Source organism: Patiria miniata, unplaced genomic scaffold (genome assembly GCF_015706575.1).
Source record: "Patiria miniata isolate m_02_andy unplaced genomic scaffold, ASM1570657v1 HiC_scaffold_22, whole genome shotgun sequence".
Lineage (NCBI taxonomy): Eukaryota > Metazoa > Echinodermata > Asteroidea > Valvatida > Asterinidae > Patiria > Patiria miniata.
In genome coordinates, this window is record NW_024037061.1 from 18,217,686 (window position 1) to 18,242,897 (window position 25,212).

At 41.5% G+C, this 25,212-nt stretch overlaps 1 protein-coding gene across 1 annotated transcript; it reads left to right on the forward strand.

The window, feature by feature from the left end:
• Positions 1–13,343: 13,343 nt before the first annotated feature.
• LOC119730151 lies at positions 13,344–23,007 on the forward strand. The gene is made up of 8 exons (XM_038202924.1): positions 13,344–13,795; positions 14,081–14,154; positions 15,494–15,697; positions 17,670–17,729; positions 18,051–18,191; positions 19,930–20,055; positions 21,147–21,237; positions 21,487–23,007. The coding sequence occupies exons 2-8, from the start codon at positions 14,107–14,109 to the stop codon at positions 21,567–21,569; spliced, it is 753 nt and encodes a 250-aa protein (XP_038058852.1). The 5' UTR covers positions 13,344–13,795; positions 14,081–14,106; the 3' UTR covers positions 21,570–23,007.
• The last annotated feature ends 2,205 nt before the right edge of the window (positions 23,008–25,212 follow it).

The following is a 25,212-nucleotide window of genomic DNA, read 5'->3' on the forward strand; positions in this document are numbered from 1 at the left end:
CGGGTTTACAAATAGATTTAGAAGCAATGAAATAATGTTGTCCTGCTTTATTTTAGAATGACTCAAATAAAAGTTTGAGAACTGGCGCTTATTTTTTTTTATAAATGAAGAAAGCATATCGTACTCAGATATTTACTGAAGAGCTATTTTTTTATAAAGGATAATGTATATTTTTACACAGACTTTTATTGAAATATTTCCCGAAATCACGGCATCGGATGCAGACATTGGCTTAATTTGTTGAGCTCCCAAGCACTGTAGGGTTTTTGGCATCATCGGATTTTGTTGCCACATATTCAAAGACGTACAACAATGAAAGCCAAAGGCAGATTTGACACTTAACAAATAAAGGAATCACCCATAAACATTTTACATGGGGCAGGATAAATTCCTGCGCATTGGGAATTTTGAGTTGAAGTTTTTTTTTCTGGTTATGGAACTTAAATTGCAATGTGGCATCGGAAGGGTTTATGTGAGACTTTGTCAAGACTGAAACATGTGATTTTATGTAAGACTAGGCGTAATTTGTATTATTACGAAATAAAAATATGGTACTCTGGTCTGTACAACACTTAATGAGCCATTTCTTTGATTGTGACCATTAGATCCAATGGTTAATCGAGGTGAGGGCTGACATTGATTTTAGGTTGTAATTCACGAACTTTGTATGAGTTTAGGCCTACAGCGTTCTCAGCAACTATCCACGTCAGTGACTCACAGATTTGTCAATTATACAGGGTGAGTCAATAAAGAAAATGACCTGAAGTATTTATTTGCCTCTTAAATATCAAAACAATGAAGCGTACATTAAACAAGCATGCTTTTTCCACTCATTTGAACAAAAAGATACTGAAATTGATCCATGCCATGATGTTTACTAAAACTTTTGCTTAAAGACTTAATTTTAATATTCTGCTAAAAGATTAAATTTGATGCGCTGTCCACGGAATGCCCTATAATAAAAGGAGTTATATTGTGTTATGTGAAAACCGCAGATTACACACACACATACATTCAGATATAAGTGAGATTTTGATCAAGACTGAAACAGTATTTTTACTGTCAGATTTTGTGTTTAGACTGTGAGGATTTTTTTCTGAAATATTGATGGTGATTTTTGGTCTGTTTTCCTTTGCAATTTTTCGGTCATTCTTGAAGGCAGGATATCACAATTTTGTATAATGTGTATTAAAACATAAATTAAGTAACACTTAATACAATTTATAGATGGCTGGTCATTCTATTTAGTGCATCACAACCCAACAAGAGTTTTGAGCTGTTGCTGGCACATATAGAAGAATTACACGTAACAAAACAGGAACTGAATCCTAAAAAGGCTATATAACAATGGAAATGCAAATCATAGGTACAATGGTGTTACCGCAAACCGAAACGATACCGATACTCGTGCGCCATGCAAAGCCTAAAATCTTTCACAATGGAAAACAAATGAAGCCTGTACATCCCAGACATACACAGAGATATATACGTGCAGCTTCATTATTGATAGTTGTGCCAGCAACAGGCCAGCAGCCATTTTGTGCTTGACAGAATCAATTTTTTTTACCGCCGCCACCCCACCGTCCACTCACAAAAAGTTATTACATTACGATCAGCATCACCCGGGGGTATATAAATGTATAGGAGTTCTCAAGCAGTTAACAAGGTGTAGATTTATAACAAGCAGCAAAGTAGAGAGAGGAAAGGTTAGAAAGATTAAAGTTAATCAATCGAATTGCATTAAGTATGAGATTAAAGTGAATGATTGGTAAAAGTTAAATAAAATATGATAAATAAAACTAACGACAATAATTACTTCAATTAAACCGTTTGGGTAGTTGACAAAGCATAACGTCAACAGGTCTTTAACCAATTAAAATTGTCATCTATTATTTTCTAACTATCGAGATGATACTAAACAAAAGACACTTGACCAAGCAATAAAGGTCAATAATCATATAAATCAGATTAAATGATATATTTATTCTGTGTATTAAAAAGCTAAATCAAAAGATGGGATAACTTTCATTGATTAATATTGTACAGGTTATTTTTTTTAGAAATACATGTATACAATAATGAAAAGGACTCCTTAACCCCAAAGTCATGCTGTAATTCAAATTGACTTACTTGGTATTAATGACCAAGAAATACATAAAATAAATTCATTACCCCATGCGACAAGACAGCTGGTAAAGAAATCAGGCTTCGACAAGTAGCAGAACTTTGTTTACGTTCGGCCAGAGCAGTTTATTGCCAGATAAAATATATTTAGTTGTGAACATAGCGCGCAAAATAATTTTAAATGCTACTAGTGAATAATATGTACTGAATCGCCCTATGTTTATTAAATTGAGCTAGCCACATATTTATATATTAATGCTTTCTCATTACATTTAGCTTTTAGCAGTCATGCGTCGAGAAATAGGTAATGCAATTATGTTGTCCTGGCTTTACACTAATTTTCACCAAATTAAGGTTAGAATGTTGGAGAACGGATGCTTAATTTTTATAGTAATTAATGAAGCAAATTATAAAGTTCTCATATATTTACCCAAGAGCTGTTGTATAATTATGGATAATAATATACATGTATATTAAACAAACTAATATTGCACCATTCACGAAATCACAGCATCGGCTGTAGACTTTGGCTTCATGTTTTGAGCTCCCAAATACTAGAGAAACTTGCTTGATCTGATTTTTCTTGGCCGCATATTCAAAGAATGGAATTTTACTATTATATATTTTACAGGGGCCATGATCAAATTGGGCATATGTGGAATATTGAGTTGATGATTATTTGTTCACGGTTCTGGATATGGAACCTATTGCAATGTGGCATCGAAAAGGATTAATATTTTGTGAGACTTTTTTTTTCTTTTAACAGAAAAGCACTGAAAAAGAGAGCAGTACCCACTTGTACCAAAGACGGTTTGCGCTCAAATCGAGCGCAGGCCCTTTTGTGAAAGGTCAACGCGGCCATGTCATACGGGAGTGGTTTCAGATGAAGGTGAGGCAATCCTGAGCGCTTGACGGCTGAAGTATTTTTCGGAGGTCTGGTCTACGTCATGTTGGCGCGATCAGGAAAATGAGTTCTTTGTTCAGGGTTCTGGAGCGCGCAGGCTTTGCCTCTCAAGGCGCAAAGGCCGCTCAGTTTTGGTTTTGTGTTCGCTTGAGAAAGTTGAAGATTTGTGAGCTCCCGTGTATAACGCTCCTTTTGGTGGAACAAACGGTCGGACAGCGATCCGCCCCACGCTTCGATTGACGGTGGAATACATCTAGCGGATAACTGGCTTTCGTTCCCGCAAAATTCACCGGACGACAAGGGAGCGAGAAATCACAGTAAGCGAGAGATAACTCTGCATGCACAGTGCACCGAGCAGACGAGATCAACGGGAGCCCTCGACTGAACACATACATTCGTCACACTCGAGACAGATCGAGCAGAGGTGAACGGGATGGGTAAGCGAGGCAGACCCAGAAATGTTCAGCTGCCCCCCAAGTGGGCCAGACGCGAGATTCCCACGGACAGTGGCCAACCAGAGACGGAGTCGGTGAGGGAGACGCGTGCAGCCACACCGGCGGCAGATCGGCAAACCAACGACGGCTACCCCGCCCCACAGGCCTCGCAAACCCCAAGCCCTTCAACGAGCGTAGCTACCGGTGCAGTTGGACTGATACCACCACCAGTCGGCCAGCAAGCCAGCGGCCTACTCGCCACGCCGCCGGGGTCGAAAATATACGGTCAAGCTGCGACCGGGGGACGGCTACTGCGGCGGAGAGCCTGGTCCGCCCCTTTGTTCAGCAACCTTACGGACGGCTCACAGCCCCACCCACATCGCTCGTCCAAGGACGGCTACTGACGACGGCAGCGAGCCCGGCGCCAACCGGTGGTCAGCAATTCGGCGACAGTTCGACAGCAACCGTCAACGTCAACGTGCCGGGTGAGCAGACCCTGTTACCATATACGGGTATTCAAGGGGGGCAAAATCCCAACACGTCTTGGGGGTGGGGATGGGCATGGGCGGCGGTCAGGGCGTGGCCGGTAATCCGGGCACTCCACAGGTATTCCCGCCACCTTCCCAAATCTTGCCTGTCACTAGTACCATCGGTAGTGGTAGTAGTAGTACAATGCCCGGCCCAGTCGGGTCGTATGTCGCCACACCGCTTTCACCGCGTGGGGAGTTGCTAGGCGCATCGGTCCCACAAAATATCAAGGAAAAAATTTGGAAGGGCGAGTTTGTAGAGCTAGGCCTATTGGTTAACACTAATAAGCAAAGAACCAGTTTAGGCAGTTTCAGCATTGGGGCAGGGTTGACAGACGGGGACCAAGGCGATTTGGCATTAGTGCAGATCGGGCGGGCAGAACATTGTACTGCGTCAAGCCGAGCCCAAGCGCAGAATTTGGTCCATTGATTCGTGGACTGACGCGTTTTTGGTGTTCAGTAGTATTTATCTCCAGGCAAGACCGGATTGTGCATTGTCCCTGTTGAAGTAGTGCAGTACCATTAGATCTGCCGCTTTTCGGTACGCGGGGTTTGGGTGGCGCGAATATGATGTCGAGTTTAGGTCTCGTATGCCAGGGAGTAACAGAGCATGGGAGGCGATCGACGGGGAACTATGGCTGTTGTATGTCGTAGGGGGCGGTCAGCTCAAGTCCAATTTCACAGGCATGACAGGGGGAGGAGCAAATAAGTCGGCATTTCAAGGGCAACGGCCCAGTACCCAGTTGAAAAGTAAACCAAACTACTCAGGGGGCCACAGACCTGCAAAGCAGCTCGGGCACTGCTACGAGTTCAATAATAAAGGGGTGTGCGCGCGAACAGCTTGTAAGTTCAAGCACTGCTGCTCCATCTGTGGGGCGACCAGGCATGGGAGATTGTCGTGCAATTTCAACTCTCAAAAACAACCCAAAACTAGCAGTGGTAAGGGACCAGCCCCAACAACCCCAAAATCCGAGAACACACAGTAGCTTGCCACATCCTGCCGAGATTACTAGGCGATTGCCAGGGGGTCACATAGGTTCGTGCAGTTTAGAATTAGCGCCTACTCCCATTAAGAAACACAATTTGATAACACTCCTTGAGTTATATCCGGACAGACAGACAGCGCAATTTCTAGCACGGGGTTTTACTGAGGGGTTCAAGCTAGGTTACTATGGGCCTCGGTTACCGGTCGAATTCCCCAATTTGCAATCAGTGACATCCAATCCTGCAACGGCCCAGCATAAAATAGACAAAGAGTTGGAGTTAGGTAGGATTGTAGGTCCGTTCAATAGCCGTCCCTTAGAACATTTGAGGGTAAACCCCTTACGTTTAGTGCCAAAGCATACGGCAGGGGAGTATCGTATGATACACCACCTTTCTTATCCGGAGGGCTACTCAGTTAATGATTTTATCACCCCGGAAAACTGCATAGTACAGTACAGCAAATTCGATGATGCGGTGGAATTAGTTGCACAAATAGGGCAGGGCGCCTCGCTAGCCAAGGCGGACATCAAATCAGCATTTAGGTTGTTGCCGATTGCCCCTCAGGATTTCGAATTATTGAGGATGAAACTGGACGGCAAATACTATGTAGACAAATGTTTACCTACGGGTGCGCGGTGTGCACCGGCTTTCTTTGAAAGGTTTTCGACCTTCATCGAATTTGTGGTTAGGAGAAATACCGGGTCAGAGGGCATTGTCCATTACATGGATGATTTTCTGTGTGTAGGCAAGGAGGGTAGTGACGCGCGGTCGTGTAGATCGCTCTTAGTTGAACTTAAGGCCAGCTGTGAGTTCCTGGGCATTCCCCTGGCACCGGAGAAATCCGAGGGCCCCGCCAAAAAGTTGACATATCTTGGGTTAGAAACTGACGTCACTTGCATGCAGGTTAGGGTGCCGCCGACAAAATTAGTCGATATTAACCGTAAAGTACGCAGGGCGCTTCGGTCGGCCACTTTGTCGGTCACCGAGGTGCAATCCCTGATAGGTTCCTTGAGTTTCTTATGTCGTGCAGTCAAACCGGGTAGGGCTTTTCTACGGCGGTTTATAGACATGTTGAAAGAGCGAAAACGAACCAAACAGCAGGTACAGTTATCGGCGGGCGCCAAGGCGGATCTTGCGATGTGGCAACAATTTCTAGAATCCTTCAATGGGACGGGGATAATAAGGGCCCAGTGTTGGACGACAAATCAGGACATTAGGCTCTTTACTGATGCTAGTGGGGGGATTGGATACGGAGGATACTTTCAGGGCAAATGGTTTAATGGTAGATGGCCAGCAATGATCTTAGAAGGTGACTACTCGATTGCATGGAAAGAAATGTTTCCTATAGTGGCCGCAGTAACAATTTGGGGTCTAGAGCTAGCGGGGAAACAAGTCGCATTTTTCACTGACAATATGTCTGTGAAGTACATAGTTCACAAGCAAACGTCGGCATGCCCCAAAATCATGTCGCTAGTGCGGCATTTTGTGTTGACTTGTCTTAAGTATGACATTTCCTTTAAGGCGGTGCATATCGGGACAAAACAGAACATCATTGCCGATTCATTATCTCGTTTGCAGTTACACAGGTTCAGACAAGCGGCACCGTTTGCAGACCAAAAGCCAGCAACTTTGCCAGCATTTCTATGGAGGATTTAGCTAATGAAACCCATAGGCTAATTTCCAGGTCATTAGCCCCTAGCGCCATAGCATCTTACCAGCGAGTAATCGCCACTTTTCAGAAGTTTCGTATAAGTACGCGTTTGTGCCGGGCCTGGCCAGCCACGACACAGCAAGTTATCGCTTTTGTGGCAGCTCTGTCTCTAAAAGGACTTGCCCCATCCACACTTGCCCTGCACGTATCAGCTCTATCCCTAGTACACAAAAGTCATAATTGGGATGACCCCACTCACCACTTCCTGATAAAAAGAATGCTAGAGGGACACAAAAGACTCACGGGGGCACCGGACAATAGACGGCCTATCACGTGGGATATCGTAAGACAAATCGTGCCGACTTTGCCGGCAGTATGCACAACTGCATCTGAGTGCGCACTTTTCAAAGCTGCCTTTCTGCTCGCCTACTTTGGATTGTTACGGGTGGGGGAGTTTACCGTCGCGTCAAAAGGGGCCCGTCCGGGCGGGTTCTAGCCATTACGGATATTGACTGGGCCCCGGGCACAGCACTTTTGGTTTGTATTCGATTCTCCAAGACCGATCAGTGTGGGCGGTACAACAACACTCCGTATCATTGAAGGCCCCAGAGGATTGTGCCCTCTGGAGGCAGTAAAGCATTATGTGGGCTTACGACCGGCGGTCGGGGGCCCTCTTTTCTGTCACGCAGACGCAACCCCCCTCACTCGCTATCAGTTCAAGGCGGTGTTACATAAGGCTTTATGTAACGCAGGTTTCCCATCCCAGCGGTTCGGGACCCACTCATTTAGAATTGGGGCGGCCACCACAGCAGCTTTGAATGGGGCCTCAGCAGGGGACATACAAAAGATGGGCCGGTGGCGCAGCGACGCCTTTCATTCATATATCAGGGTACAGAAAAGGTGATCACGAGACAGGCCTGTGTTACCATGCAGTGATCGACGATCATCGGATACTAAGATATCAAAAATGGGGTTTGTTTCAAAGGCGTAGTTTCTCATTGGTAAATAAAGTTGTGGGTTGCATTTTGGAATGGGTACTTCAAAAAATTCTTTTGTGGTTTAATTCATACAGGGTACCGAGGATATGGCTCAGCGGGGACAGCCTCATCCGCCAAGCTAAAGGCCGGGCGATGGCTACAGGAACGGCGAGCTTGGGCACAGTACAGAGATCCACTGGTTGGGAAGAAGCGGTGCATTACTTCAAGACTTTTCACCGAACTTGAACTTGACTCTTGCAAACGCACCCGGCCCCTCGTGGTTGTTACCATTCTTTCCTGAAAGCCTTCAAGGGAGTGAGGAAGTCATTTAATTAATATGCCAGACGTCAGCGTTATCAGTCGCAAAATACATCGCTGATTTTTCATCCAGTATTGTGACGTCACAGTTAGCACTGATTCCTCAAGGGTGGGGTTCACCTGTCCGAGGTAATTGCGGTAATTGTTAACTGAGGAATTTGTTAATTCACGACTTTTCAGTTGCACTCCTGGCAACACACCCCACATAAAATGTGGCCGCACTTGGGCTAACCAGCCCGTTTGGACCTTACCAGTGGATCTTAGGCACATACCTAACATTAAGAAAAACAACCTGGCACGAAAAGTGTCAGTTCAGTCAGGCAGATTTGCCCAAACTCGTCTACTTGTAGCCAAAACAAGAGGCAGACCTAGAGCTTTAAATTTTTGTTAACTCACCCAGGCGTTAAACGAAAAAGAAAGGGAAAAAAACCATAAAAGAAAGAAAAGAAAAAAGAAAAAAAAACCCCGAGAAACACAGTATTAACCCCATTGTGAAGGTTGTTTTACAGCAAAAAGAATTGCTGAGCTTGACGAGGGTGACGTGTCTGTCGCCAGATTGATTGAGTTTAAGCAAAGTTTCAAGCACAGGTTGAAGAAAGTTTCGTTAAAAACATAGTGTGATGTAGGAAAATAAGTACGTAGCGTGTGTATGTTAATTAAGAAGTGTGTGTAAATACGTAAAGTAGTGTTTTCAGCTGTATGTAATTTGTAAGCTACATGTACTTGCCCGGGTTATTGCCATTGGTTAAAGAGATGCTAACATGATAGCCAATTGTTTATGGTTAAGTATTGCCGCTAGTTGGGGACGATAGTGGTGAACGGGCGACCACAAAAAAAAAGAAAAAAAAGAAAAGGTGTTTGGTTGTATGGATGGTGTAAGCCCAGGGAGGGAGAGGTGAGATTGTCCATTTGTCAAAGTTTGATTGTGAGGGTCAGCACAGACGGACGAGCGACTATCGCCAGTGCTGGCTTAATACGTCCATCATCCTAACGGTGATGATGGATCATGTGATCCACCACCCCTCCCTCCATGGGCTCTTGTGCTGCCGATAAGTGAATTATCCACAGCACAGCGGTAATTATCAGCTTGTGTGAAGCAATTTTGCGCTTCGATTTGTTGTGAGAAGCGGTGGCGCTTCTAAAAGCATTGTGCTTATGTGTATGGATATCCATAGTCCCTTGGGACCCGTTATGCGATTGCGCATTTCTTGTTTACTTGATTGATGTACCTTGATGTAATGGTTTAAACATTAGTATACAGGCTGTATAACTAGTGATGTTAATTAATGCTTGCTGAATTTGACTATTTCAAGCGAATAAATTGGTACCGTATTGACCACAGTGCTGTTTGTCCGGTGTGACTCTTCTCACAAAGGAACGTTAATCATGATACATTGTGAAGAAAGATAACAAATTATTAAGAAAGTTATGTGTTCTTGAGCAGAATGCCTTGGTTCCTGTTGTCGCTGGATGACCAACATCTGGCAGGCTATTCCATACTGGGACCATTGCAGGAATGAAGGAATTTGTATTTTTACCAAATTAAAAAAATAAATAAAATGGTACTCTAGTCAGTACATTACTGTACAACACATGAGCTTCTTCTTGTAATGTGACAATTAGATCCATATTGGTTGGTGTAGGTGAGGGCTGATTTTGATGGAACAGTCCACGGTAGCGCACCTCTCTCAACTTCTCTGCGATAAATAAATATAGATTCCAGATCGTTGACTTGATTTAGCTGGTATGGCTTGTTAAACCCCTTCCATTGACTTCAACAACACTTCGCTTCAAGTTATACACTGTTATATTTTTCTTTAAAAAGATGTTTAAGCTTTAGGTTGTAATTCAAACACATTGTATGAGTTGAGGCCTATATCGTGCTCTACCAAGCACCGCCTGGCAGACGAGGATTTCAGCTTTGTTCGACTACTCACCATTCCACTCCAAGAACTCGCCCATCACCGAACTCACCTGGACACCCAGATCCGCAAACTCAAAACTGCAATCGCAAAGAACGAACCGCCACCATACTTGGCAAACAAACTGCGACCACCATATTTACCGAGAAGCTCAATCTACACAAGCCCGAATTTCAAGCCAATTAGGACTGGATCAACAAAACATCAGCCATCACGCTCATCAAGCTAACGCTGCGAAATCTCCAACAACAGAAGGACACCAACCGGGCGAATCTCAAGACCAAGCAAGAACAAGCTATCGAACAAATCAAGGGGCATCTCGTCGAGTACCAAGACATCGTAACGGCCTTGAAGATCTTTCGCCACTTCCTTAGCAGGAAGCAACCAACCAAAGGACAAAAGAGAAAACGGTGCATAAATCACCAAGTCAACAAAGACACAAACGGCTCTATTCTCAGCCATCACATGCTCAAAAAAGAGATTTAATCCGTGTCTGACTCTAGAATCCCTATCACATTATGGCAAATAGAAAACTAACCAAAAACTACAAGGCAAATAAAAACCTAGCTAAACCTAAAAGCTATACCCACCACTACTGACAAAACCACCGAGTAAATAAAACCCAATCCCGAGCTACTTTGGCTAAAAACAAAAACAGTTATACTGAGAACGTGTTATATTCAACTTATCATCCCCCTCCACATCAGAGAGAATAGCCCGGCCTGCACGATTAAAGTTTTAAACTTTGTTCCCACTCCGGCCAAACCCACCCAATGCTCACTCATTGATAGTATTAATCACTTTCAAAGACAAATGGAACTGCATACTTCATGCGAAACAAACCCCTCAAACATACAAAGACCATTCAAACCTTTGTAAGGAGCTTTCCAAATTCTCCTTCCTACTGGAAGAACGAAAATACAGTCACTACAATCATATGTCAAACCATCATTGTTACTTTCATTATCATCATCAACGGGTTCACTCTCATTTACACCCAACGGTCACACACCAAACTATGGACTACCCCGGTTCTTCGGAATCAATGCGGCTGATGAGTCCTGGATTGGACGAAAATGCATTCCTGCTCGCTCCAAAGGAAATGAAATATTTTTCTAATGTCCCAAACAATCCTTCACACCAAAGGATCAACCCACTATATAGGTCCCTCGAAAACATGTCGTTAATTTCCTAGCCCAATCCTGACAGGCTGTTTCATGCTGAAAAACATTGCCGGAATAAAGAAACTTGTATTATTACGAAATTATATTTTTTTTAAATGGTAATCTAGTATTCTCATTAGCGAACAACACGTGTGAGCTGCTTCTTGGAATCAATCAATTTTTGGAGCTGTCCATGGAATGCCATTATGAAGCTCTTGTGTCGTGTGAGAAGTTGAACCTCATATTACACACATACACTCAGATACAAAACTGAGACTTTAATTTTTTTTTGTCAAGACTAAAACATTATTTTTACTGTCAGATTATGTTTTTAGACTGTGATGTTTTTTTTTCTGAAATAATGATAGTGAGTTTTGTCCGTTTTCCTATGCAAATTTTCGTTCTTTCATAAAGGCAGAAAAACACCCTTGTTTCATTGTGATTGAACAGTAAATGATCATTGGTGGACAGCTGCATTTTGTGGTGTTTGTATTAAAATGTATATAAACTTGTGAACATACGTACAGGGTGGTAAAAAAAAGGACACCCACTTTTGACTTATTTTAAATATTTTTTCACATAGTACTTAAGTATAGGCCTTTAACCATGCATGGTGAAAAAAGCTTTGTAAAAGTCGCAAAAATAGTGATATATAATTTGAATACAAGTCTCCAAAATTAGTCTTGTCCACGGGTTATTCTTTGTAAATTGGACGTTTTCGTAGTTTATAAAAATTAAAAACCTTCCCACCATGACATATTCATGTCAGTGTTAAGATTATCTACTTAATGAGCTGTCGGCTTAAGTTCATTGTTGCATAACATTACATAACATAATCAAATGTCATGCCCTTTCAAATAAAGCTTTTTTTTAAAATAGGTGAAAATTGCTGTCAAATGTGGGTGTCCTTTTATTTGAACCACCCTGTAATACGCAAATCACGTGAAATGTTCACCGTTAGCCTACTAGTCAATAATATGTACCTAGGCGCTCTATGTAATTTTAATATATTAAATGGAGCGAGCAGCATGTTTTTTTTTTTAAATATTCCTTTTCCCATCAGGTCCTTTTCTTTTTGACTCACCCTGTAGGCTGTATGTACACAGTAGGCCTATTCACTTTGGTTTTGCTAACTATCACATGTTGCAAATGACAATATCTCCCGAAGACAAGCTGATGTTTGAACAAAATTGTTTGGGTTTTTTGTTGTTGTTTTACTATAAGGAATCATTGTTTGATCATCCGTGTCAGTCATTGTTTTTTGGTATCAGAACACAGTCTGTATGGGGCAAAACCTTCATTTTGGTTTTGCTTGGGGTATGCTGCTAAAAGCCGAGTTCCATTGATTTCAATTCTTGGACGCCTTCTATATCACAGCGTCCTTTAGTATTACAATACATATTTTGGGGAAAGGATATTAAACCTTGAAATCAGGACATCACGTGCATTTTGATTATTCTTAATATTTCCTTTTCCATCGCAAAGTTCGTTGGGCAGACCCTTTATGGAAGGTTTAAAATTTAAAGAATGTTTTGATTCTGATCGCCCTCAATTGAGGTCAATAAAGAAATTCAAAACTTGTACCGTTATATTAGTTGTGAAGAGTTTTTGTCATGCCTCGATGATATGTCCAAGGTTACAAAGAGTCCAGTACTGAGAGAGAGAGAGCAATTCAGATTTGATTTGAGAGTAAACACTTTATTGATACAATTCTAAAATGGCGCGGCCCACTCTTTTCGACCCCAGAGGGCGCTATGCAAATAGACTGTGAACGCAACACACGACAGAGTAGTATAGGATCTAAGAAACCGTCACATGTTCTGTGCAGTCTTACAATTCCGTCCAGGTTGTAGCTCGAGACTCGAGGTATAGGGGCTGGGGCCCAGTCGACGACCTATGAGCCTGCGCCTTTCAGTTTGGCTCGTCCCCACAGCATCGCGCGCTCTAGCCAAAGACGCTGATGATACGAAACAGAGTTAGAGTCATAAAGATTGGAACATATATTTTGAATAACGGAATGCGTTTCTGAAAAACGGACGTGTATTAAATCTAAGACATTTTCTAACAGATGCCATTTCGATACATCGAACATGTATTTTTACCAGCCGAATGCATTTTCCAAAACCGAATTTATTTTTATGAACCAAACATCTTTTCGATTCGAATGCATTTCTCAATAACCGAATGAAATTGTACAAATAAACCCAACATGTCTATAAAAATGTGTTCAGTTTTGCAAAATGCATTTTGGTGGTAAAATTCATGTTCGATATGTTTCGAAGTACATTGTTTTAAAATGCATTGGATTTAAACACACGTTCGATTTTTAGAAACACATTCTGTTGTGTTCTGCTTCGTATAATTGTCCTGTCACAAAAACTTATGAATGAAAAGTACGCCTAATATAGCATTGAGGGTACGTCACTTGTATTGTACACTCAGCTGCAAGTGCATTCCCTGCGCATTATGGGTGGTCGCTCACGTACGAAAGGGATGACTAGTTAGGGCACGGGTTTTATAATAATGTATCCAATGAAAGCTCAACTAAATTAGAGGTTACGGAACTTTTTGTATCCCCTGCCTGTTTAAGAGCCATGGCGTAGTGAGAAGCAGACCCTGCAGGGGAAGCAAATGCTTTATTTAGAAAACAAATGCTTTATTTAGAATAGTGACGTATGGTGGTGCGCAATAATAATCGTCTGACAAACCCAGTCGGTATGCGCTTTGCTCACAGTACGACCTGCCAGTCAGTGACGTTAGTCGGGGAAACAGGAGCACTCCATATCGTAAGGTAAAACGATTGGCGTTTGTTTTCACTTTGTTTTGCCTCTGAAGGAAAAGCGGGTCCTTTTCCGCGCCTTGCGAGAGAGGCAGTCGTTTTCAGTAGATGTTTTTTTTACCGCTCAACCATACGGAGTGGAACCTCTGAATACATTTGCTTGGACTCTGTGGACTCTGGGCTTTTTTACGTTTCAGAGGTCATGTTTGAAACACTAGCAAGCATTAATGAATCACACCGACAGACGGACTGAATGATTAAATTAATTAATTAATTGATTAATTGATTGAATTACAGAGAATCCAGAGACACTTTTTGTAACGATGACTACCTACGTGGCTGTGACTCAGCCTGTCGGCCAGCAGCAACTGGTAAGCCAGTCAGCAACTTTCCCAGAATACATCAGTTGCTCACTCACAGACTAATTCTGAACGTTCAGTAAACATGTAGCGACAAGTGAAATCAAATGGGCCCTATATATTGTGGGCTGAGTAAATCACGGTTTATATCAGTTAAAATATGTTTATTATATAAGCCATCACTCTTTTGAGATAATCATGTTTTGAGATTTAGGGTGCCTTTACATTGTAATCAGGTATTCTGTTATGCAGTTTTTCAACGCCGTCGCCATATTGCAATACCTTGTACCAGTTTGTACAGGCAAGCTGTACACGACTGCTGGTCTTCATACATGACAACACACGCACAAAGAAAGTTTGTGTTTGGTATTTGCAATGTCATGTACGTATTGCTATTATTCATATGGTAATTTAAGCACGAGAAAAATAATAATTTTGCCTACCTCAAGGACATGTTCTGTGTCGCGGGAGTGTGTTGCGCGAGTTCACAAGGGGAAACACTAATGACTTTTTATTTGTTGGTTTTTTATTGCAATTATACGAAATATGTTTTTATGGTGTTGACTGTGTTAGGCCAAAAAAGTCTCCGGTTTCTGGTATGGAGCTTGCCCCAAAAGTGGTGCTGCGGCGCGGCTTTTTTTCCCTTGGTTTTTTTTCTTCAAATGTCGGCTGATGACTGATGTCGGCTGCAAATGGTGCCAGACTTAATTTAGTGCAAAATATATGGGAGTCCAGAGAGGCCACATGAAGCTTATACTCGATCGTAACCCCATCTAAAAACACGTTAAAATTATGCAGCAGCAGGATTCCAGTCAAACCAGTGAGTTTGGCGGTTTTGAGACATCATCTTACATTGACAAAAAAAAAAAACTTTTTCATATTGCCGACGCGCATGGCTACGGCGACGCGCGCGCATACCAGAAACCGGAGACTTTTTTTCTGGTCCTTATGTTGTGAAGCATTCTTGTGTTTCCTTTGAATGTAGTCTGTGGCTGCAGGGCCGATTTGAATTTAAGTAATGCATTTGTTCATGTTATGCAAGGCTGTCTTTATGAGTCAGCCACTGTACTGTACTCGGCGCAGTTGGTCTAGAGGCGCCGTCGACAACGCCCAACTTTTGCTGTTCGCTTCACGATATAATCTTATGTTCAGTTGAGTAGTCAGTAATAAATTATTTGGACCCAGAATTGGTCTCCGTATTTACATTTCCTTGAGTTTTGTCCTCGTCGATCCCGGTAGTGTTTAGCAACACAACACTTATACAAAATATCAGAAATTCCTTTTACTATCATCAACACTATCATAACACCCGTTTTTCACTCAACCCTTACCGTCCTGTATCAATCCCAAGGTGTCGATGCAACCAGCTCCCGTTACTTTCAGCACGGTGAACCCACAGCCTCGAAGCGGTGCCTGGAAGGGTATTCTATGGACAGGAATAATTCAAGTGGTTTTGGGTTCCTTGACAACCATTCTGGGGATTGTCACACTGACAGTATTTGGCCCTGTGTTCATGTATCTTGACGTCGGATCCCCAGCTTGGTGCGGAATCTTGGTAAATAATTTAAACAATATTCAATAATTTTATGCCACTATAAGTCTTGTTTATTGGCAGCTGCTGATTGCTTTTTGTTGGGGTGCTTGTTGGTTTTGTTAGTGTTTCGTTTGTAGGGGTTGTAGGGGTTGTTTGTGGGGTTGTTTGTTGGGCTCTTGGCTCGGTTGTTCATTTTGTTGGTTCTACTGCCTCATGATATCATACTGTTACTGAACTTTTTTTAGCATCGAAACTGTTGTTTATTTCGTTTACCTCAGTACACTGAGTCGTGTTCTGAAGGTTATGAAACAGAGGCTCGTCTGTTAACCGGAAGGTTTCGTCGTACAATGAAAGAGGTTCCCCCGATGCAATAGACACTGCTATTTTGTGTACACATAGAAGGCTAAAAGTTGTCTCCTCTCTAAAGGCAGGTGTCGGATGCCTTGCTAATGATGAAAGACGGCATGACTGAAAAATGAAACATTAATGAAATTGTCAAACCTTCAAGCACTATAACCTCAAATTAAAGGGGACAACATTTTGTCCCTTTGTTGTACAGGGTAAGTCAAAAAATTGGAACCCAACCCCCCAAAATATATTTCACATCCAACAAAATATGTGGCACCAAAAATAGTAATGACTGGAAAGCCAACATTATAAACTACTTTTAGATGAAAACATTACAGAGTTGCTCAATCCGTTCAAAGAATATCACTAATTAAACGCAATGACCCTAAAACCGGTTCCGTCCAAAAATATATATATGAAGTGATTTCAGTACTGTGATTTCCTTCACAGCATGATGAAGGGAGTTCGATCCCAAACTAAATTAGGATAAGTGTGTTGGAACTTGGAGGCTATCTAGATGAATTACACAGCATCACCAGATAACTTCAACAATTAATGGAGAATTTATTCAATCATCAGCAGAATCAAGTTACAAGCATACATCAGCAAATCAGAGTACAAAAGATCCCGTATGGTAAAGATCAGGATGAAAAAGATCCAGTAAAGATCAGGATGAAAAAGATCCAGTAAAGCTCCCCAGGTGCAATAAATGAAAGTCTCAGTAGACCGCGCCTACATACTGCCACAGATTCTGGAGGCACCCACCTTCCCGCTCAGCACATGATTATGCTGGCAAACAGCAAAGGAAAGGTGAAATCTCACCGAAAAATTCCCGGCTACAAAAATAGGTTACTGCATGCCGACCAAAAATTGGAAGACAAGCAGTGCCTGTTTTGCGCGCCCCCACACGATGTGGACACACCACCAAGCGTCTCTAAAATATTATTGCACCCTCCACAAAATGCTGTTACGGATTAATTACACCCGTAAATTATATGATATGCTCAAAGGAACTTCCACTTACACATAATTGTTGCTCTTATACAATCATAAGAAGAAAACCTTCTAAAAACTACGGACCTACTTGTCTCTAGAGCGAAGGGACATTAAGTTAACAAGTGCCACATTTGCATAGGTCACACGTAAACAACAACATAGGTCAATCTAAATATAACCCTTTATCCGGGGAGCCGGACAGTGGATGGAGGTTACGTGCCCCCACACATATATAATTGTTCTGATTGTTTGGAACAACAAAGAAAATGATACAAATTTGTATTTAAAAAAACGGGCCTCCAAAAGGACTTTGTTATTGTTTTTGTTACTTTTAAACTGAGACTTTATCGTTGGTGATGTTTGACGACGATCGTGACGGCGATTCTTGTTTTGAAATTGCAATGTTGGACGAAAGAGGTTTTAGGGTCATTGTGCTTAAATGGTGATATACTTTGAACGGATTGAGCAATTTCAGTAAATCTTTTCATCTAAAAGTAGAATATGAAAGTGGCTTTTCAGTCGGCTTTATTTTGGTGCTACTTTTTTTTAAATATGAAATTTTTTTTTTTGGAGTGTCTTTTTGACTCGCCCTCTGGTTTGTTATATTTCGAAGGGCAATTTAAATTTAACCTTGATTTTTTTTCTACAGTTCTATGTAGTCGCTGGAATCTTGGGGACATTGTCTGGATGTAAGAAGAGTTCCGTTGTGGTAAGCCATTGTTAGTGGTTTGCCTCCATATTTGGCAGTGTGGGGTTCGGGTGTTTCTTCCTTGAACTTCCAGGAAGGGAGGAGTTTATTTAAATCTTTAATAACAATAGGCATAACAAGGACAGAGATAAGTGGCGTGCCATGGGAGAGGCCTTTGCCCAGCAGTGGGATGAAACAAGATGATGATGATGATGATGATAATGCAATTATGGCTTATCCAAGGGCCACTTAAGTTAATGTACATATGCATGTCGAATTACAGCTATAGACAAACAAATTTTCCAATTTTTTTTTTAAAAAGTGTGATTTTTTTCTGCACAGGCTATCGGCTACATGGTTATGTCCATCTTGGCTTGTCTGGCTGCGTGCTGCGTCATTGGTTTTGGTGCTTACATGATGGCATTCGTCAATTCATTCTGCCGACCTAGGGGCACGTTCTTGACTGACCTCTGTGATTTGAAGGTTGGTAGAACGTAATTCTAGACGTAAAACGCGGAGAGATAGCTGCAATGTCAAGAAAACGGAAGTCATGTGCTTTAACACACTGGGGATGTGAAAATCAACACCAAGGGCGGCACTACCCTAGCTGTGAGAGAAGAATTCATAATGGCCCCCACATCAGCTCAACAGACAAGGACGGTAAGGAAAGCACAGGCTTGGAAGGCTTGCCAAAAACCTCAAGAAGATCTGGAGGTCTATGATGCCGGATAAACTCAAACGAGCTCTATTCCGTGCATCCGTGGAGTCCATCCTACTCTACGGCTCTGAGGCATGGACTCTTATTACAAAGCAAGAGGCTCGACTCGATGGTTCCTGTATACACTCGCATGCTGAGGATGGCTCTAGACGTGAGTTGGAGAGACAAAGTCGGGAATGAGGTGCTCTATGGCAACCTGCCAAGGATCTCTACAACTATCAGGACTAGGCGTCTGTGATTGGCCAGTCACTGCGTTCGGCATCCAGAGATAGCTGCAAGCCAACTCATCCTCTGGGAACCCACTCATGGAGTAGCCTCTCGAGGTGGGCATACGCTTACCTACATGGACCAACTGCGTCGTGATAATGGGCTAGCCTCGGCAGCCGAGATCAGTACGGCCATGGGAGACAGTCATGTGTGGCGTGCCTTTGTTGCAGTCCGACAAGAGTCGACTTGATGATGAAACGCAGAGAGAAAAATAATTTATTTAATTACCGCCCGGATCGGTTCTCTGACACCAATAGTCTGCAAATTGCCGGAAAGGATTTTGTCCATCAAATTCTGGATCATTGTCAACACAACGGACTTTTACCTTACCCCCCCCCCCCCCCAGCTTGCCTTATTCCAGGGACATCAGACGGAATGGATGGAATATCTTTATTTGCAAGAGTTTCAGCTGAAGATGTCATTTCCTGAGACTTTAGCCGTCTATTTGACACAATCTGTCATAACACTCTTGTTAGGAAACTTCAGCTGTGTTATGGGTGTTGCTCTTGACTGAATTAAGTTGTTTGTTGAGTTGTTTACAAGGAACCTACCGAAGACGGGGTCTACCCGATTTTCCCCAATTCCTATGTTCCCTAATACCGATGGTCCCCCAAATCCCTAGGGTTAGGGTTACGGCTAAGGTTAGGTTTATAGATTTTGGGGAACATAAGTATGCACCCCGCAGTCTGGCTACATCAAGGATCGATCGTTGGTGCACTATACTCTTTGTTCTGTGTACCAATGATCTCAATCTTCATCTTTCGTTTCATCTTGTGCAATACGCATCAGACGATACATGCCTGTTTTGAAAAAAATTTCTCCACGTCCTCAGTTCATGTTATCACAATTTTTAATTTTAAAAGATGCAAATTAAGATTAAAATATAAAAAAACCTTTTTCTTGCCTTCGTCAATTACGAAGGGTTGTACTTTTTTTTTTTTTTACAGCTATTCGTTTGTTAGCGAATCCTTCACCGTAGATTTTACTCTTGAGATACTAGATTAATTATTGAGAGTCATGTTAACACTGCTTTATATTTGAAATTAAAAGAAAACAGCGATTTGTGATTCAAAGAATCAACACAGTTCAAACTAACCTAGATGTTTACAAAGAGAAAATTACGTGCTGCAAAGATATGCAGGCTTCAGGTTATATGTAAAATATGTGTTGAAGTGTGGGATACTCTTAGTGAATATGATGTAACTAATGCGTATCTGTTGCAATGATTTTATGCAGGCGGCTGTCAATGGTGTTTATGGTACACTGATAATTCTCGCCTTAGCGGAGTTTGTTGTCGCCATCGTTGGTGCTAGCATGACATGCGGTCCACTCTGCAATGGTGGATCAACAACCCAGACAGTGGTGCGTACCATGATGTTGTGACAACAAGTATAATCAGCGGGGTGGAACTTTTTTAAAACTGGGTGCATCACCAAAAGGGGCACTTGCTCAGCAAACGTGCATCTTCCGTCGTTTATTTGTTTGTTTTATTTTGTTAATGGGGGGGGGGGGGGGGGCACATGCTAAAATGTCGACATTTTTTTCACCGGACACTTGGCCTCCGTAAAATCAAATAGTAGAAGGGGGTGGGGACTGATACCATCTTCCAAAATAGGGCACATTCATGTCCGTAAGAGGGGCACATGGCCCTGACCCCCGGTTCCGACGCCACCTGAGTATAATATCCTCTGTATCTGCATTGTTTTGAATCTGCAGCAGTTAGTGGCCTGAAGTTTCGACCCTAGCAGAGTCTTTCACGCACGTTAGCAAAATCGTGCAATAGTAGGCACTTCATTAGGCGATGATATATTTGAAGAAAGTTTCCAATGAATTGTATTTTTTCTTGATGATAACAGATCCAATACCAAGAAAGACTCTGCTAGGGTCGAAACGTCAGGCCACTAACTTTTTTTTGCATTTATACCATAGGTCCTTTTGGTTGGTAAGCAGTTTGCAAAAGCTAATTCTATTTTTCAAGTCAAATTTATGAGTAAGGGGAAAGGCCTTTGTCACAAATAGCTTACTGTGAGTTGACGTGAGACATGCCTTGTGATATAGCTTGTCAAGGACGTGTGACGGCTCGTGACGTACAAACGGAGAAATAGACTAAGTCAGTGGCTAGTGAAAAAGTTCTGTGTCCTTTTCTTTAATTAATGTTACAGGCTAAAATAAACATTCAGATATTAAAGTAAATGACTCATAGATTTGCCTGGGAATCAAGAATTGGTCACTAGTAGAGAAAAAGAAGTGAAATGTTGAAATAAAACTTGTTAAACAAACGTGTTTCGGATTGTTAAAAGAGTTTTCGCGATAATTTTTTGTTTCTTCAGATTATGGGGTCAAAGACAATTACACGCACGTTAGCAAAATCGTCCATTAGTAGGCACTTCATTAGACGATGATATATTTGAAGAAAGTTTCCAATGAAATGTATTTTTTCTTGATGATAACAGATCCAATACCAAGCTGTTCCACACGTGGTGGCTGCTCCTCAGCCCCAGGGTCCGGTCTTGTACAACATACCCACTGGCCAGCCACAAGTTGGTAAGAGAAACATCTAGATGTCAGTTTTGAATACTTTAAGGTACAGTAATATTGATCAGATATTAAAGTAAGAGGCTTTTGGTCTCTTCAGTGCAACATTGTGCCTCGTTTTTAAAATTTTCACAATATCAACCTTGGGTAAGCTGTTTTCCCCTTAGTGTTAATAGAGTGCAAACCACCCTAATCTGGTCGTCTCATCATTAAAACATAATTCTTCCATGTCCCCCTTGTTTTTGGTTCAATGCATAGCCTACCCAGCCCAGCAGGTGCAGTACCCACAGGCTCAAGCGTCCCCAACCGGTGAGCAACAGTGCCAGGATCTCATTAAGTAGATCATCTATGACCTTTGACCTGATGCATTCATGATATTCGGGGCTGGACTTGCTCATATTTAGCTGCACGTGGTTGCACGTGTACATGATGGAAAATGTGTTGCATTTTTCAATGGTCATGCACATCAAATGAAAGTTCGAATCTTGGAGTTGCATCATTTTTGTATAGAGTGCCGATTAGTAAATGAAGATTAGTATTAAGGTGTTCATATATTTACTCAAAAGCTGTTGTTACATTACGGCAGTGTATACATTTTTATTAAAATTTACTAATACATTGTAATGTTCCATTCCCGAAACACGGCCTCGGCTGTAGACATTGGCTACATTTTTTTTGAGTTCCCAAAGCCAAGGTTTGGGGTGATTGGATTGATTTTTTTTTTCAGTCGCATCAAAAAAGTTGAAAGCCATAACCAAAGTCTTTGTGTTTAATTTGTGCATTCGAGACTTGCTCACGAGCTAAATCCCAAACTATATGTAGTTGGCACTTTAAAATTAAATAAAGGTGATGCCCTCGAATCAGGGTACCAGAAACATAATGAAGGAAGTAGTTTGGTGTTTGTTGGTGTTGTTTGAGATGAGTCTTAAAAAAACAAACTTACTATGGTATTAGAGGTGTTCGACTTTATGTATGACTTGGCAGAACTTTACATAGGCCTAATTATAACATATAAACTTATACTCTGTACAGCACTTAAAGAATGACTTGCTACCTTGAATTTGACCCCCCCCCCCAAAAAAAAAAGAACCATACAATAGACGGTTCAGAAGGCCTAATTTTCCTGTACAAACCCCTGTGAGATTCCATCCCCTCTCTCAAAACATTCGGTTCCAGAATTCTGACTTGATTAAGCTGACCGGTCTGGTTGATCCCTCTTCTAATACCGACTTAATCAGGGTGGGCGTTCTTTTCAGAACGATCAACGTACTTGAGCAAAGAAAAGGTTAAGCCTATTATTATGCAATACCTCGGTGACAGATTTTACATTATGAATGTTTTCGAATAGTTAAATTGTGCTTTGGGATATAAATCAGTCACTGTTACTTTTACGAATCTAGATCGTGCTCAGTAACTATCGGTGTCAGTGACTATTCACATTTGTCTATTTATGTATACGTGTATACTCACTTTGGTGTTGCTATTTGTATCCATGAGCTAATGACAATAATTATCTCCCAAGGTAGAGCTGATTGTTGACCAGAACTTTAAAATGTTATCCTACGCTGTTTGCAACAGAACTGCCGTAAGGGCTGAACATTTAGTTATAATTATTTTATGCTGCTAAAACGTATTCCCATTTCAGGGATGCTTTCTATACAACAACGTCCTTAAGTGTTAAGAAACCACATTTGGAAAAGGGATTAAAACTAGAAATAGTCAGGATATCACAATCATTTGTCTTTAAACTTAATGGATTTTTTTGTAATAGTAAAGTTCGCAGTGAAGACCTTATTATGAAACATTTAAAATAAAGAGAATGCTTGAATTTCCATTTGCCTCAACGGGTTTTTTTTTTGGGGGGGGGGGGGGATGCGTGCACTGGGAATTTGTTGGGGCACGTTCCCCCGGCTCCGAGCACACACCCGGCTACTCGGTCATGAATAAAAACTGGTGAAGGAAACGAAGGCGTCGAAGAGTATTGCGGTTAAGTCACTTGAAATAGGCCGACACAATTAACTGTGTGCATTTCTTGCGCATGGTTGACGATTGGTGCGCTCACGGAAGTGTAGTTCGTGTACTCACATTGGGTCACGGGTTTTGCAATAATGTATCCAATGAATTCTCGTACACAGTCGAGGGAAAAGGCCTTTCATGATCACTGTGGAGTCGATGTACTTTTAAAGCCACTAAGTGAATGCTTTATTTAGAATATGACGAAGTGGTGCGCAATAATTTTGTTTGACAAACCACTTCGTCATATATGGATGGGGATGATAGGACACTGGGTAGCTTTTTGCACAGCGCTCGATGAAACTCTATGACGTCACCAAATTGGTCTATGGGGAAGGGCGCCCCTAGCGTTGGGTAAGTAAACGCGTGCGGGGCTACGGAGAATCAAAACAAGAATTATATCACATTCATTGCATGTAAAATGCAAGAGGGACTTTCATTGATGATTTTCAAGAGATTACGAAATGAAGAGACGTAAAAAGACAAATTAATGAACGAATAAACAAATAAAGTGCGAACAAAAGTTGACGTGTCAATGACATAGTAACATGCTGAGATTTTTTTAGCAATGTTTATCGAGAGAATACAATCAGTAATTCACAGGAGAGGAGACGGGGCAATGCAAACAATTATAAGGACTCAAGCGGCGGTATTCTTTAAGAGTTGAAAACTTTCCAAAAGTGGTTCAAATACGTGGAAACCAGATTCAAATGACGAGACATTAATTCTAAACAGGCAGGCCAAGATTTTATGCATTCGATATCAATAGAAAATATGGGGAATTGAATACAAAAAGAAAATCGCCTTAAAGTTTGTTTTCACCACAAGAATTATCTCGAGAGTAGTCAGTTAAAATGATAAAGTAACAGTCAAGTTGGACTTAAGTAAAACCTGAACGATTTAATGAACTTAAAACGAAGCATCTGAAAAATACGTTAATCAAACGTGTTCTCCCAGGAATTTCTATCTTGTTTTTGCTTTTCCGGGGTCAAATTGACCCTGATATGAGTTTATATATGCACAGTCCGTTTCAGGGTAAAAAAATTACGCTTTTCTAGGTAAAATTGATCCAGAAGAATGCCATTTTTGACCCGGAAAAGGTTCTTTTTGACCAGAAAAGGGTAAATTTTGACCCGGAAAATGGTTGTGCAGATATAGACGCAGATGCTGGGTCAATTTTGACCAGGGAGTTTTTACAGTGTAGTAGGCCTACTCATTACTGGTACTTCAGATGGTCAATTACAAAATAAGACTTTCCAAGTAATTTTGTTCTGAAAAATATTCCACATTTTAAATAATCAGTTTCAATTAAGAACCCATTATAACGAACAGAATGCTTGTCTTGTTCTTTTTCAACAATAAGAACAACAATCATTAATAACTATCCTTTATAAAAGAACGCTTTATACATATGTCACAAGGAAATCCCAAATTCGGTACAATAAACACGCACAAATTCTTAGAAACATACACACAAAAAAGTCATAAACAAAAAACATTAATGAACAAATGAACAATGAATTAATTAACAAACTAATGTACTGTTTTCTTAAAAATTCAACACTCGTGCCTTTAATGCTTCGGCGATGAGGTCCGGCGAGCCCCGGAAAATATTCGATTCTAGATGCTGTGCGGTGCGATGAGGCAATTTCCGACCACTTGAACCGATTTCGCTTTAAGCAAAAGATCATCATTTATACATTTTTTTCGAGTGTGGGGTCATTGAGTTAGCTATTTTGAGCTACAGAAAGAAGTATGGGCTACAAGTTTTATTTGTGGACGAAAAAAGTGCGGGGGGGGGGGGGGGCGAACGATATGATATCCCTCACACTTTACTGTACACTGTCTCATCAAATGAGCTTCTTAAGCATTTGCCCCTGACGCAGCTGATGAGTGCTACTAAATCAGGGAATAAACCGATTTGTAATGGTACATATCACCATTATTTATATGAAAAGGGGGAAGGGGGAT